Source organism: Paroedura picta, chromosome 8 (assembly GCF_049243985.1).
Source record: "Paroedura picta isolate Pp20150507F chromosome 8, Ppicta_v3.0, whole genome shotgun sequence".
Classification (NCBI taxonomy): Eukaryota; Metazoa; Chordata; class Lepidosauria; order Squamata; family Gekkonidae; genus Paroedura; species Paroedura picta.
In genome coordinates this window covers 76,658,570-76,671,984 of record NC_135376.1, presented here as the reverse complement: position 1 = coordinate 76,671,984, position 13,415 = coordinate 76,658,570, and the positions used below count along the sequence as shown (strand labels likewise).

General features: G+C 43.6%; 1 protein-coding gene across 3 annotated transcripts in view; it reads right to left on the bottom strand.

The window, feature by feature from the left end:
- MICU1 (mitochondrial calcium uptake 1) overlaps positions 1-13,415 on the bottom strand; it is a 163,962-nt gene that overhangs the window by 100,197 nt on the left and 50,350 nt on the right. For all 3 annotated transcript variants that reach the window (XM_077350442.1, XM_077350444.1, XM_077350445.1), the window contains one exon: positions 2,307-2,350. In XM_077350442.1, coding sequence (XP_077206557.1) covers positions 2,307-2,350 — 44 coding nt within the window. The remainder of the gene's footprint in view (positions 1-2,306; positions 2,351-13,415) is intronic.

The window sequence follows — 13,415 nt, the reverse complement described above, 5'->3', positions numbered from 1 at the left end:
ACATTTAGGAAGCTACCTGTCGACATATATAAATTAAAATTAGTAATTGCTATACAGAATTTTTTTCACTTTATGGCAACAGATTGTTCATGCCACAAAGCTTACACAAGGATAGGCCGGTGGCCGAAAGTAACCAGCTCACGGACATAAACTAATTGCCACAAGAAGGGAGTACATTTGTTTCCATTAATGCCCCCCCCCCAAACACACAGAATGTAATATATTATACTATTGTAATCATTCACTCCCTTGATTTCTGTGCAGAAAGGAAAATCCAGGAAGCAACTCCTCACAACAGCATAATACCAATGATACGTGGGTTCAATGCCAGAAAACAAAGATGTACATCAACCCATTTTCTTAAATCCACAACAGATTTCCTTGATGGACAATACTGAGAATGGACCATGAACTCATTCATCATTGTTGTTATCAACAAGTGACTTGTCCCAGGTTAATAAATAAGCAACCATCAGAATCCTCCTTCATGCGGAATATCAGTGTAATTCTGCACACTTGATCTTCAAGTGTGCTGAAAAGGGCTAGATCCCTGATCCATTGACATAAGGACTGTAAAGTTTTCCCTCTATAGCAGACCCTTCATATCCTGGTAAAGCTGATGTCTGGGGTCACAGGACCCGCAGACTAACAGTGAAACTGTTATTAAATAATAATAACAACAGTAATAATAGATATTTATAACCCTACATTCCCTGAAGGCTCAGAGCAGGTAACAAATGTATATATATTAACAATAAAAATACAACATAATCATAAAATAACCATAGGTATTAGTTCACATGGGTCCTCTTGATTCCCAGGGCTGGGAAAGGACTCCCAAGAAGGCAAGAGGAAAGAGCTGCAATCATGCCTGTTGCTAATGGATCTCTGGATCCAACGCAGTCACATATGCCCTTAAGGTAGCTACAAGTAGGAGGGCACACTGTGTCCTTTGCTCAGTCCCTATTCTTTCTAAAGGCAAAGCTGTAATTCATACACACAGGAATGCACCCTTCAGAATTAATGCAGGGGCACATTAATTTTGGATTCAGGTTTTGCATACTGAGACACAAAACACAGCTTCAGAAATCACCCTAAAAAGAGAAACAGACACTTTACGGAAGCCAACCAGTTAGAAGAGCAAAAGACAAGCAACTGTTAAAGTGACAGATTTGATTGAGAGAGGCTGAGTAAGAGAATGTACAAAATTCATTGTACATCCTTTTGTGTCAAATATATTCTCGTATCTGTGCAATGAGATCTCTCTCAGGTTAGGTTCTTGACAGTTTGGATTTTTTTCTACTGTTTAGTCAACAGCAGAACAGAATGATAGATATGTAAAGAACCTTCTTACAGGAAGAGCAGCTCACAAAAAGATCATTTTAAATGACCCAGAAACATTCTACAGCACAAAATCAAATTATCTGGATGGATTCAGACATACTTCTTTAGGCGATGACAGGACCGGCAGTCCAACAAAATGTATTTATCACATGACTTTCGGGAAGTCCAAAACCTTCGATGAGTGACCAGAGTGAAGGTTTAATAACAGCCCCCAAACTTAGCAAGTATTATTAGTTATGCTCCTGCATGCTCAAGAAACATCGCAGTGTTATGAAGACAGATTTCATGTATTTTGTTCTCCAGGCCCATCAAGAGTATTGTAGTTCTATTAAAATGTAAATGCCAGCCAATAAGAACCAAGGAGGAAAACAAGTCAGCAAACAACCCCTCATTAGCTTGGAAAGCATCATCTTTCTTCTAGTGGCATTTTTGATGGAGGTTAAGTTGGTTATGGGTTTCCAGAGAAAGAACACTTAAAAATGACCATTTTCCCCCCTTTGGAGACCTTAAAGGAGAAAAAGGCTGTTTCATGTACCGAGTTTCTCCTATACAGAAACTATTTCAGGAAAAGGGGGGGGGGATATGTATTCACTTATGAAGGAAACCTCTGAGCAATAACTGTGATATAATTTCACATTTGAAAGCTGACAACATGTGGCATGTAAAGTAGCCCTAAGAGTGAGAAAGACACGTATATATTCTGTTTTAAATTTAGTTTCTTCAGCTTCAGTACTGCACAGATCAGTTACAGAGCAACTTTTTTGAGCCTTATAAGTTTGGATGCGTTCATACTAGCAAGGACTAGGAACCCCTCCCCCTCCCCCCAAAAGTTGCTGTTTTAATTGCTTTCAAAACCACATACAGCTTTACTAGTTGAAGCAGCCAGCCCTTCATTAACAATGGATGCCTGCCCGTGCCACCCCATCCCCCCCCCTGCCCTGCCCCAGGTTTAGGAAGCTCACCTTCCCATCGTAGCGCTTCACCACAAACTGATCAAGGCCAAGGTCTGAAAGAAACAAAAAACACACAAGTTGATATAATGTTGCTGGAGTATTAGACGGGTTTTCTCTCTCAAAAAAACCCTGATTTTATAGACATCATTTTACAGCTGTAACCAACTAACCGGAGAAAGCAGGGAAAACAACACCGTAGGTTGAAAGTTTATTTTATAGCTTATGAAATATTTACAGGCCTGGGCAATAAAGCTTTCTCGCTCCATCTCTGAAAAACCAAGTGGTTATCATGGGAGATGGCTGGCCTACACACCACTTCAGCAGAAGTCTAAAACACAAAGCCATGCCGATATCCTTGTGCGCTACCTTGTACAATAATGTCTAGCTATCCCTCCTTGCTTTATTCTCACACGGGACATGCCATCAATAGACTGTTATGAACACAAGCGCTCTATGTGTTTATGAACACAAGCGCTCTATGAGTTAAGTTCAAATGAGTAGCCGTGTTGCTCTGAAGTAGCACAATAAAATCAGAGTCCAGTAGCACCTTTAAGACCAACAAAGATTTATTCAAGGCGTGAATAAATCTTTGTTGGTCTTAAAGATGCTACTGGACTCTGATTTTATGAGTTGTCTTTTATGCTCTCCCAACTAAGGAGGTACAAAAGGCAAGTTTGCGGTATATTACACAGGAGAAAAAACAGACACTAAGGGGTGGGGAGGGAGGAGGTTGAGGTATTTGTTTCTTATTTTACTTCTATCCCTTGGATTACGTTGTGGCTTTTCATGTTGTAGTCTTGTTAGGGTTTATTTTTATGCTCTAAACTGCCACGAGACTATTTTTTTTCCTGATAGAGGCAGGTAATAAATCAAACAAATAAATAAAATAAATCAAAACTGGGTCTCAAGTGAGAGGATATCACTTAGGAATCCATCATTTGGGAGGACATTTTCCAGAAAATCTCTCTCTGCCTCTCAATATATAGCAATGAAATAAAGCAAAAAGGGTTAATAAGGCCAAGATAGTTACAACTGCTTCTTGTACAACCAACTATACTACCCAACCGTGAACAGGTGGCGGTGGTGGTGGTGGTGGGGGGGGGGAAGTGACCTGTAAAAAAGCAAATATTGCTGCGTAGTCCCAATGCATGCTTAGGTAAGCTCCACAGTGTTTTATAAATGGTTCCATTTGTTTCTGTCACAGACAAATGCAGCCAGCGAATTTATGCTTCAAACGTGCAGGGGCAAAAGATAGCTGGGCATCCCTCCCCAGATGAATCGTTAGAGAGCAGCCTTAATATTACAGAAGAAAAGAGTCGTATTTCTGGATACAAAAATTAATCAGGATGAATTTAGTAGGGCTGAACTTTAATTAGGAACAGAGGCAAGAATTAAACAGAAAACCTTTGAACACCATGAATTGAGCGAGCAATGAAGTATTTGGGACTATCAGAAAACTCTCAGGCAGTGATTCATGTTCAATTAGGAGCCAGTTATTAAAAATAAAATAAAGGGCTTAAAGGGATGTGAATATCTAAAACGGTCCTCTTTGGGCTGTGCCAGGATGAATATTTCGCTATTTGTGCTTAAAACATCTTTGAAAACCCTCAGATTAGTCCAAGGAGCTGGTCAAAAAACCCAAAATGGTATCCAATCTTGGCTGTTGTAGGCTGACTAATGTCAAGGTGTAGGAAGAACAGCTCCTGGTCTTTGGCAGTGGGTTCCCTGTGGGTCGTATGGATTGTTTCGCGTAAGAGAGCATGTTTGAGGTGTTTGTAAACACAAACCATGGCCACACTGACCAGAAAATCCACAGAAGATGTCCGCAAAAGCCTTCAACAACATATCCAATTTTGTTTGGAAAAATAAGTGTATAAGGATCTAATGTGCTCTATGTCGCAGCTAAGACTATGTGCTGACGTAAAATTGTGACACAAAGGACAGGATGCTGAAAAATGAATCCTAGTGCCGTTGAAAGTTAATTTTATTTTACGGTACATGCCAATCCCTGAGCAAACACTAACTGGAGGAACATATACTTACAATGGTCTCCTTTTGAATGAATCATAAATCTTAAGAACTTCAGTTTCCAAATCAGCAGCCTGTTCTGTTTAACATGGGACAAGAAAAGCCATCTCTATATATTTACTGGATTAAACAGAAACAAACCCAGCATCTGATCAAGTGGTCCAAAATAGGGTCAGTAACCTCCTTTTATCAATAGTCAGAAATCAGGGCAGAGGGAGATGTGGGAATTAAACAAAGGATGGGGGGGAAATGCCTATTAGTGACCATTTGACAATAAATGATCATGTTTAAAGTCTACAGTCTTTTCAATGAAGGGGAAAGTGGAAACCAACGAAGAGCTGTTCAGGCAAGATACAGAACCAGAAATCATACAATCAAACTTGATGGGATACCAGCGTATGATCACTCAATCAATAGTACAGAACCTGAAACAAATACTGGGAAGAGCCAGTGTGGTAAAGAACATAGGTTGTTAGACTAAGATCTAAGAGGGCCAGGTTCTAATCCCCACTCTGCCATGGAAGGTGGATGGAGGACCTTTTACCACTCATAAACTCTTAGTCCAATGTACCTTACAGGATGGTTAGAAAATTGGTAACAGAATTATATTTGTCACTTTTTATCCCTGATGGGGGATCAAACAGTGTGTAAATGAAGTAAATATCAATAAGTTTTGGAAGTGATTAGGATGTAAGTAAATTATAACCTAGGGGTAAATTCTAGTGGACTACATGGAAATCGTTTCATTCAGAAGCAGCAGCAACCTATGAACAAACCAGGATCTTCTCCGCACTGGAAATTTGACCCGACTCACTGCTCGTCTGGTGGTGGGGCAAATTCCTGGTTCTACTCGATGTTGGTAGCAGGCCAGAGCTGTCCCATGCCTGGCCTGACTCAGGCCCTCGTTTGCTCCATGACACAGGAATGCGGATAATTCCACATTCCATTTTTTCCCCCAGGCGCCGATGGGGCCTATGTTGGGTCTGGGCAATTGGGCAACCGTGGCCATGAGTACAGCATCCTGGAAAGGGCAATAAAATGCCACAAGCAGCTCTGCCACACTGCTCACCCCAGCCCATTATTGCAGGAACACAATACCATGTTCTTAAAAATAAAAACAAGAACAGGCCCACGCTGCCCCATAACTCCTGTGCGGGAGCACAAATCCAGGGTGGACGAGATGTGCTGGGCCAATTGCTCTCCTGTTTGTAAACCAGAAGAGGTGGGACAACTTGACCCAAGGCAAATGTCAGGCGGTGGCTTGGGGCAACAGAAGCTGAGCAGTAAATGTCCAAGGGATTAAATTCTATGTATCCCATGGTATGGAGGAAGAAACAAGCCACAGCTTGGCTTCCTCCTCCTCATGCATAGCTCCTTTCTCAGCTTCCTGCTGAGTATTTGAATTGGTGAACTATGCTTAGTGCTTGTACTCCAAACCAGAATCTGCTGCAATGACTGTTTTAGCCAAAACTAGAAATGAAGATTTCCTCTTATTACAAAAGTATGAAGGTGGGTTAGGTTTAATACATGGCTAAAATGGAGAAACTGTAGACACAGAATCTTTCAGTTTGATGAAATCTGTGAGACTTGAAGAATCACTGTAGCATTAGATAATTTCCAGCTTACTATTTCAATCATCATCATTATATATTTTTTTTCAGACTTTGCTCCTTATTTATTTATTAGCTTCAAAGCCGATTCATAAGAACAGGCTTTGAAAGCCCCCCCCCACGGCCGCTTCCCCATGGCGCGCCAAGCGCATCCAAAGCAATCCTTGAACCCCTCCCCGCCGGTGACTCTGCAGCTTCCCTGTGGACCACGAAGCATGGCAGCCACAGGGAAGCCATTCCCGGCAACCTCACCCACAGTGAACCCGCAGGCGCCCCATTGCCCGCCAAGCACACCCGGCGCTGCTTAGAAACAGTGGATGTGCTTGGTGGGCCGCGGGGCAGCCATCACCAGCCCCCCCACACTGGCGAGTCCACGGCTTCTCTGGGCACGTGTCCTCCTCCTTACCGGAGGGCCCGTGGTCCGCGTGGTGGCCGGGTGGCGGCGCCGTCCCAAATCTGGATTGGGCCGTGTGCTCGGCTCCGGGAGTTGGGCACTCCAGGGGCCAGTCCAATCCAGACACGCCCAGCTTTGGCCGCTGACCCAGACACCACCTGAACAGGGTGGCTGTCTGGGCCCAGACAGGGCTGCCTACATGGCCCTTTTAAAATTATATATGGGCCAATGGTTAAAACTAGGGGCCAAGCCCGTTGCATTCAGGAATTACAACAGTGCTAGATTGGGGGTGGGGGGGGGGTGGAAGGATTCTTCAGACAGCCTCCCCCTCCCCCCAGGACCTGGAAAGGCTGCAGGCAGCTGTAAGGAGTCTCACCGGCAGGGGCAGCTCTCATGTGGCAGGAATCTGCAGACTTCAAGCCTCAGAGGGAAGTGGAAGGAGGAGGGGTGGTCAGGGGTGGGGGATGGAAGGCGATTGGCTGGTCACTGGACAGACAGGCAAGCCAGTGGGGGGAGGAGGAGGCACTCAGTGGGCGGGACAGCCACCCTGAGTGGGTGTTAAGCGCTTAGTGGCACTTAAGCCATGAGACATGCTCCTCCTCCTAGCCCTTAACAGAAATATATTATGTGGAACAGATGGAACAGATAGTCGGATCTGTAGACTGCCCCTCTCTGACAACAGTCTCGGGCAGTTAACGACATATAAATACATGTTTATATGTACATTCATGAGATTACAACAGTAAACAATTAAAACCTAATCTCCTATTTAAAATATAAATGCTCCAACTAGAATTGGGCGCCTCGGCGTCTGAAGTGGCTGTTCGTGCCCGAAGCAGCCAGCCTCGCGGCACAGGGGGGAAGTGGAGATGCGGGCACTGGCATGCCGGTCGGTGCACATGTGCATGTGCTTCGGGCAGGAACGGCTGCTTCAGACGCCGAAGCACCCAACCCTAGCTCCAACAATACTTCTAGGCATGTTATTAAGCTGAGTTTTGGGTCCGAGAGCCCAGGCTCCGGTGAGGAGGGGGGCCAAGAGAAGAGAAGAGAGGCCTGTTAATTAAGTGTGGGCAACATGCCAACAAAATTCTTGAACAAGATTTTAAAACAATTCAGGTGAATAGCCGTATATTACTAAGACTAGCAAAAGTGAACAAATTAAAAAGCAGCATGAAAAGGGCTGAGGGGAAGTTGCAGCCCTTGAGCAGAAAGGTAGAGAATATATCACTACCACCCACCTGTTTATGACTGAAAGTGATAAAATGTTCTCCAAATACCCAAAACTTCATAATGGTCATGGTGCAGAAAATGGAGTTATTAATCAGCTCAGAGTCTTTTAGGAACCCCTAAGCCAGGACAATAAAAATTCCTCTTCATCGGTTTCACACACTGAGAAGTTATAAGATTGTCAAACACCATGCAGGATTTATGGATTTTACATTGAAGAACTACCATCTGTGCATTTTTTTTCCATCGCTTGCCAAAAGATAAGCACATACTTTTAAATTTCTCAATGGGCAATGGGAGAATTCAGCAGATGCTTAGATGACTTCCAGAGAAACAAGTGAGACGTAAGTGTGGCTGGATCAACCCCATGGATTAAAAATCCTAATTATAAATGTGTTGATGGGTTCTGAACTGGCCAGAAACTGGCCAGAAGAGAGATCTCAGAGTCATGGTAGACCCACACAGCAAGACACCTGAAGAAAACTTAAGGAGGTTAGGGCTCTTTAGCTTGGAGAAACGAGGATTGAAGGGTGACATGATAGAGGTTTACAGAATTATGTATGGGATAGAGAAGGTGGAGAAGGAAGTACTCTTATCCCTTTCTTACAAGAACTCGTGAGTACCCAATAGAATTAATGAGTAGCAGGCTTAGAACAGATAAAAGGAAGTACTCCTTCACCCAGAGAGCAATTAATATTTTAATTCACTGCTGCAGGGGGGCAGCTACAAGCATAGACAGCTTCAAGAATTGACAGGATAAACATATGGAGCAGATGTCTACCTGTGGCTATTAGTCACAAGGTACAGAGGAATCACTATGTCTGGGACAGTGATGCTCTGTATTCTTGGTGCTTGAGGGGTAACAGTGGGAGGGCTTCTGTAGCCCCACTGGTGGACTTTCTGATGACGCATGGTTTTTTGACTATTGTGCAACTCAGAGTGTGGGACCAGATAGGCCATTGGCGTGATCCAACATGGCTTCTCTTATGTTTCTACACTATGAACCTCATGGCTACCACTATCTCATGGGTTACAAAAACGGAACCACCATGTACAGAGGCTGGATCTATCTGAACAGCAAAAGGCAGAACAACCAGGGAAGACCATCATCTTCATGCCCATTTGTGAGCACGGGAAGCATACTGCCAAGGTAGTACTTGCAGGTGCACAACAGCCTCCTCCAAATCTTATTCAATAAATTTGCCTGGCTATTGTTGGCTTGGATCTGACACACCTACCCAACAAGGCTATTAAATTGATAAATGATAAGGTATCATCAATTGCCTTGTACCTTGAAAAATGCTACAGACGTGAGGGATATCACCTGTCAAAAAGGTTCTTAAGAACATTTTTCAAAATACTTACCTCCTGCCAAAAAAATGTATCGTCTTTAAAACATGCACATGCAGCATACCAAACAAATCGGCCTGAAATCTTCCCTTAAATAAATTACGAAACATTTTCATCTTCTTCATGGTATGTTTTTTGAAAAAGCTGTGGCGTATCTGAGCTACTTCTTCGAAATGCCTCAGATGATATCAAAAAGTACCAAAGAGAAACTGCTGGGCAATAGGAGTCTGTCACAAAGTTATTAAAAAACCATCAGATAGTAACCCAGATCACTAAGAACCAATATTCACTATAATAAAGAGCTTCTCGCAGCTCTTAATTATTTCCCAGAAGGATTCCACTATTCTTACTGCCCATCCCAAACACATTCTCTGTCATTAAAGCATAATAGCACACAGAACAACTGTGTGGTCCAGAGACAATACTAATGTTAAAATAATATTGGACTGCCAACTGCAGAAGTGTCCCCTTTTTTCTTCTTCTTGCCCCAACACCACTGGAGCCCTCTAAAATTAGTCCACCATTAATGGGTCTTCCGATGCAGACTGCAACGGCAGAGCGCTGAAATAATCAAAGAGCAGCAGATGAGTTAAGCAGGTGAGCAGAGCTAAACATAAACTTTCAGGGAATCTCATTATGCTCAAAGTGTGAGAGAGAATTTACTGGAATACAACATCACATAATTCATGGCAGGCTGGGGTAGAACACAGGCAGGAGATTCCATTATAAATCTAGGGGTGTGCGCTCAATATATCTGAACCCCCCCCCCCCAAAAAAAAGCTGAAAAATATTGGTATTCTTCCACCATTCTTTCAGCCTGATATACATTAAGGCTGAATTTTGGCAGCCACCAAAAAATCTTTAAAACATTTGGGATTTTTTTGGGGGGACAGCTGGATAGTCAAATCTAAAAGGTGTTTAAAGGGACTGCAGCCCCCTTAAATGCCTCCTGGGCAAACGTGTTGCTTGCGGAAAGTATTTAAAGGAACTGCAAGCCTTTAAATACCCCTTGGAGCTCATGTAACAGAGCCCAAGCTGAGCCTGTGGGAGAATTCTCCCTGTAGGATCAGCTCCTTGATGGGCTCTGTTAGGCAATCCCAGTTTAAAGCAGGCTGCCCAGCAGAGCCTGGTAGGAGCCTCCCAACCAGGTCTGTGTGCAATGGGGAGAGACCTCCACAGCGCACACAGAACCTGGGGAAAGCCTCTCCTGTGGTGCAGAAACCTTCCAAGCCAGGCCTGCCTGTGGAGGTGACCAAAAGAGCTACATTTACTTCCATCCCTGGCGTGATGCCTGCAGCTCAGGGAGTATCACAGCTTCCCCAGTCCTTCGCAGTGGCAGTTTCAAAGGGGGAACCACCTGCCAACCACAAGCCCATTGGGCAACAGCCTGCCCACTGTCCTGAAATATAGGGTAGGGGCCACACTGGAGAAGAGTGCTCAGAAGAGCCCCATGTGCCTCCTGAGCCACTCTGTGAGGTTAACTGCTGTATACAAAGCCCTGGAATGTTCTGAAGTGCCACATAAATGCTAATAATGAGCACCCAACAGCCTACATCTACCTGGGGCAGTTCCTACTGCTCCGAAAGAAATTACTGTTTTGTATCAGAATTGAGTCATTTCACACATTATATAACAAGCTTGTATATGCTTCTGTGCACATCCAATTGGAAGCCATAGCTAATACAAACTCTGGTATATATTTGATATACAAAAATAAAAAGTTTACTGGCCCCTTAAGGGCTAACAATTTTATAGCACCATAAGCTTTTATAAACTAGAGCATGCCACTTCAGATGAAATGTAATGGCTCCAAGCAGGCAGACCATCTAGCCAAAAGAGACATCACATTTTCAAATGCTTACTGCTCTTTTCCCATGTTTTGGTGCACACCTAAAGCTGTACTCTTAGAAAAGAGCTAATCACCTTTGAGAGCCAGCATAGAGTGGTAGTTAAGAATGGCAGCCTCTAATCTGGAGAACTAAGTTTGATTCTCCATTCCTTCACATACAGCCAGCTGGGTGACCTTGGGCCAGTCACAGTTCACTTAGAGCTGTTCTTGCAGAGCGGTTCTCTCAGTGCTCTCTCAGCCCCACCTACCCCACAGGGTGTCTGTTGAGGAGAGGAAGGGAAAGATGTCTGTAGGCCACCCTGGGACTCTTTCGGGAAGTGAAAAGCACAATATATTAAAAAAAACAGCTCTTCTTTTTCCATCCCTTATTAACAAATTTCAGGACATCCACAGAATACTTCTAAGTTTAGCGTTCCCCCCTCCCCCCCCCCCCCGCCCATGAATGAGCACTCTAAGACATTTTAATTTTTGTTTAATGATCATCTTGGCAAACATCATATACATTCTGAGATTTGTGACTAAAATTTATCCTGAAGGTACATCTTTAATCTCTGTTTATAAAACAGAAATATTTTCAGTCATAACTCCTAATCACTATAAGATAAACCACAACCAAAATTATGAGCGGAACACTCACACATATAAGCTTTATCCTTCACGTACAACAAACCCTGTCTTTAGGTAAGAATTTATTTGTTATTATCGCTTGACTATATCTTTTTTTATCAAGGGACTGCTCCACCACAGCACATCAAAGCCAAAGGGATGCCCCTGAAGCAGTGGGTACAAGTGGGTGGCCGTGTTGGTCTGAAAAAGCACAACAAAATTTGAATCCAGTGGCACCTTTTAAGACAAAGATTTATCCAAGATGTGAGCTTTTGTGTGCATGTCTGAGGAAGTGTGCATGCACACGAAACCTCATGCCTTGAATAAATCTTTGTTGGTCATAAAGGTGCCACTGGACTCTAATTTTGTCCTGAAGCAGTGGGTTAGCCAACCACAAAATGACCTTTCAAGCAGATAGGTAAATATTTGCCTACCTAAACTAGGGCCTATTCTGCACACAGTAGATAATGCACTTTCAATGCACTTTAGAAGTAGAATTTCCTGTTCCGCACAGGAAAATCCAGCTGCCAAAGCACATTGAAAGTGCATTATCCTATGTGTGCAGACTGAGCCCTGGTGTAGGCTAGCTTTTCCTAGAGACATGGATGGTAAACCAAGAAGCCTCCCTTCTTCAAATCAGAAACAGCAGCAGAGCATGAATTCCCATTTTACTACAGAGGAGATGGAGAGAAATGTTGAACCATTGAGGTCTATATCCATACAGCCACCTATTCCACATTTCACAGGTGCTGGTCCACAGCCAGCTTATCTGCAGGCCAGATATACCTCATGCCAATAAGGTTCAGGTTATTTTGACTACTATGGTGGGCAGACCCAAACCAAGCACAAGAATAATTATAATAGGTTGGGAGGCTGGGAGGAATTACAGGGCTGGGGTCTAAACAAATCAGGAATCCCTTCTCCCATGAGATTACTGAGCTCCAGGGAGAAACAGCTTCCTGCTACCCTGATCGTGAATCTCAGTAATCTAGTACTGTAGTGCAACTAACTTACAGCATGGGAGGTTATGACCTGAATGAATAAGCTGCTTATCTAGCCTCAAACATGAGTAGTCCAGCACAGGAGAAGGGAATATTTACACACTCTCTGTGCTGCATGAGAAACCAGGAGCGGGGGAACAACACAACACAGGCAGACCAATATCCCCTCTTTTAGAACTTCAGCTTTTTAGGACATCAGCTTCTTTCAACATTCCATGCTTCCTGGAGAGGAGTAAACAGATTCAGTCCTCATCTGGAATTTGGGGGATGGGGTCTGCTGCTTTTGACTTATGCAATAAGGATTCACACCTATATCGATGCACATACACAACCATCTGTTGGGGTTTCTTTGAGAATATTGCCTTAGACAACTTAACGTGAGCCGTCACCCTCAAAATAAAACAGCAGAACCGTTTACTAAAGCAAAGACGTTAAAGCCAGCAAAGAAAGGTGACAGATATGACTGAGAGAGGCTGAGCAAAGGAATACATCTTGCTCCCTGCAATTTCTTGCACAGTTTTTTGGTAGTGCAATGTGGAATTCCTTGACAGTTTGATTTTCTATCAGTCAACAGCACCGGCCTGTTATTTATTCACCGGATAGGATAAAAACTGCTCGGAGTGGGCATTTTGCAGTGGGAAAGCAACAGGTCAGGAAAGGGCCAAAAAAACAATAACAAAAGAAAAGAAAAAACCTTTCCTTTCATGTTTTCCTTCTTGAAGGAGAAGAAAAGTAAATGTAGGTTTTGATACCCTCTTTTTCTCTACCTTAAGGCAGGGGTAGTCAACCTGTGGTCCTTCAGATGTCCATGGACTACAATTCCCATGAGCCCCTGCCAGCAAATGGGAATTGTAGTCCATGGACATCTGGAGGACCACAGGTTGACTACCCCTGCCTTAAGGTGTCTCACAGTGGCTTACAATCGCATTCCCTTCTGCTCCCACAACAGGCCTTTTGTGAGGTAGGTGGGGCTGTGAGAACCTTGAGAGAGACATCCGTGACTGGCCCAAAGTCACCCAGCAGGCTTCATTTGGAGGAGGAGTGGGCCATCAA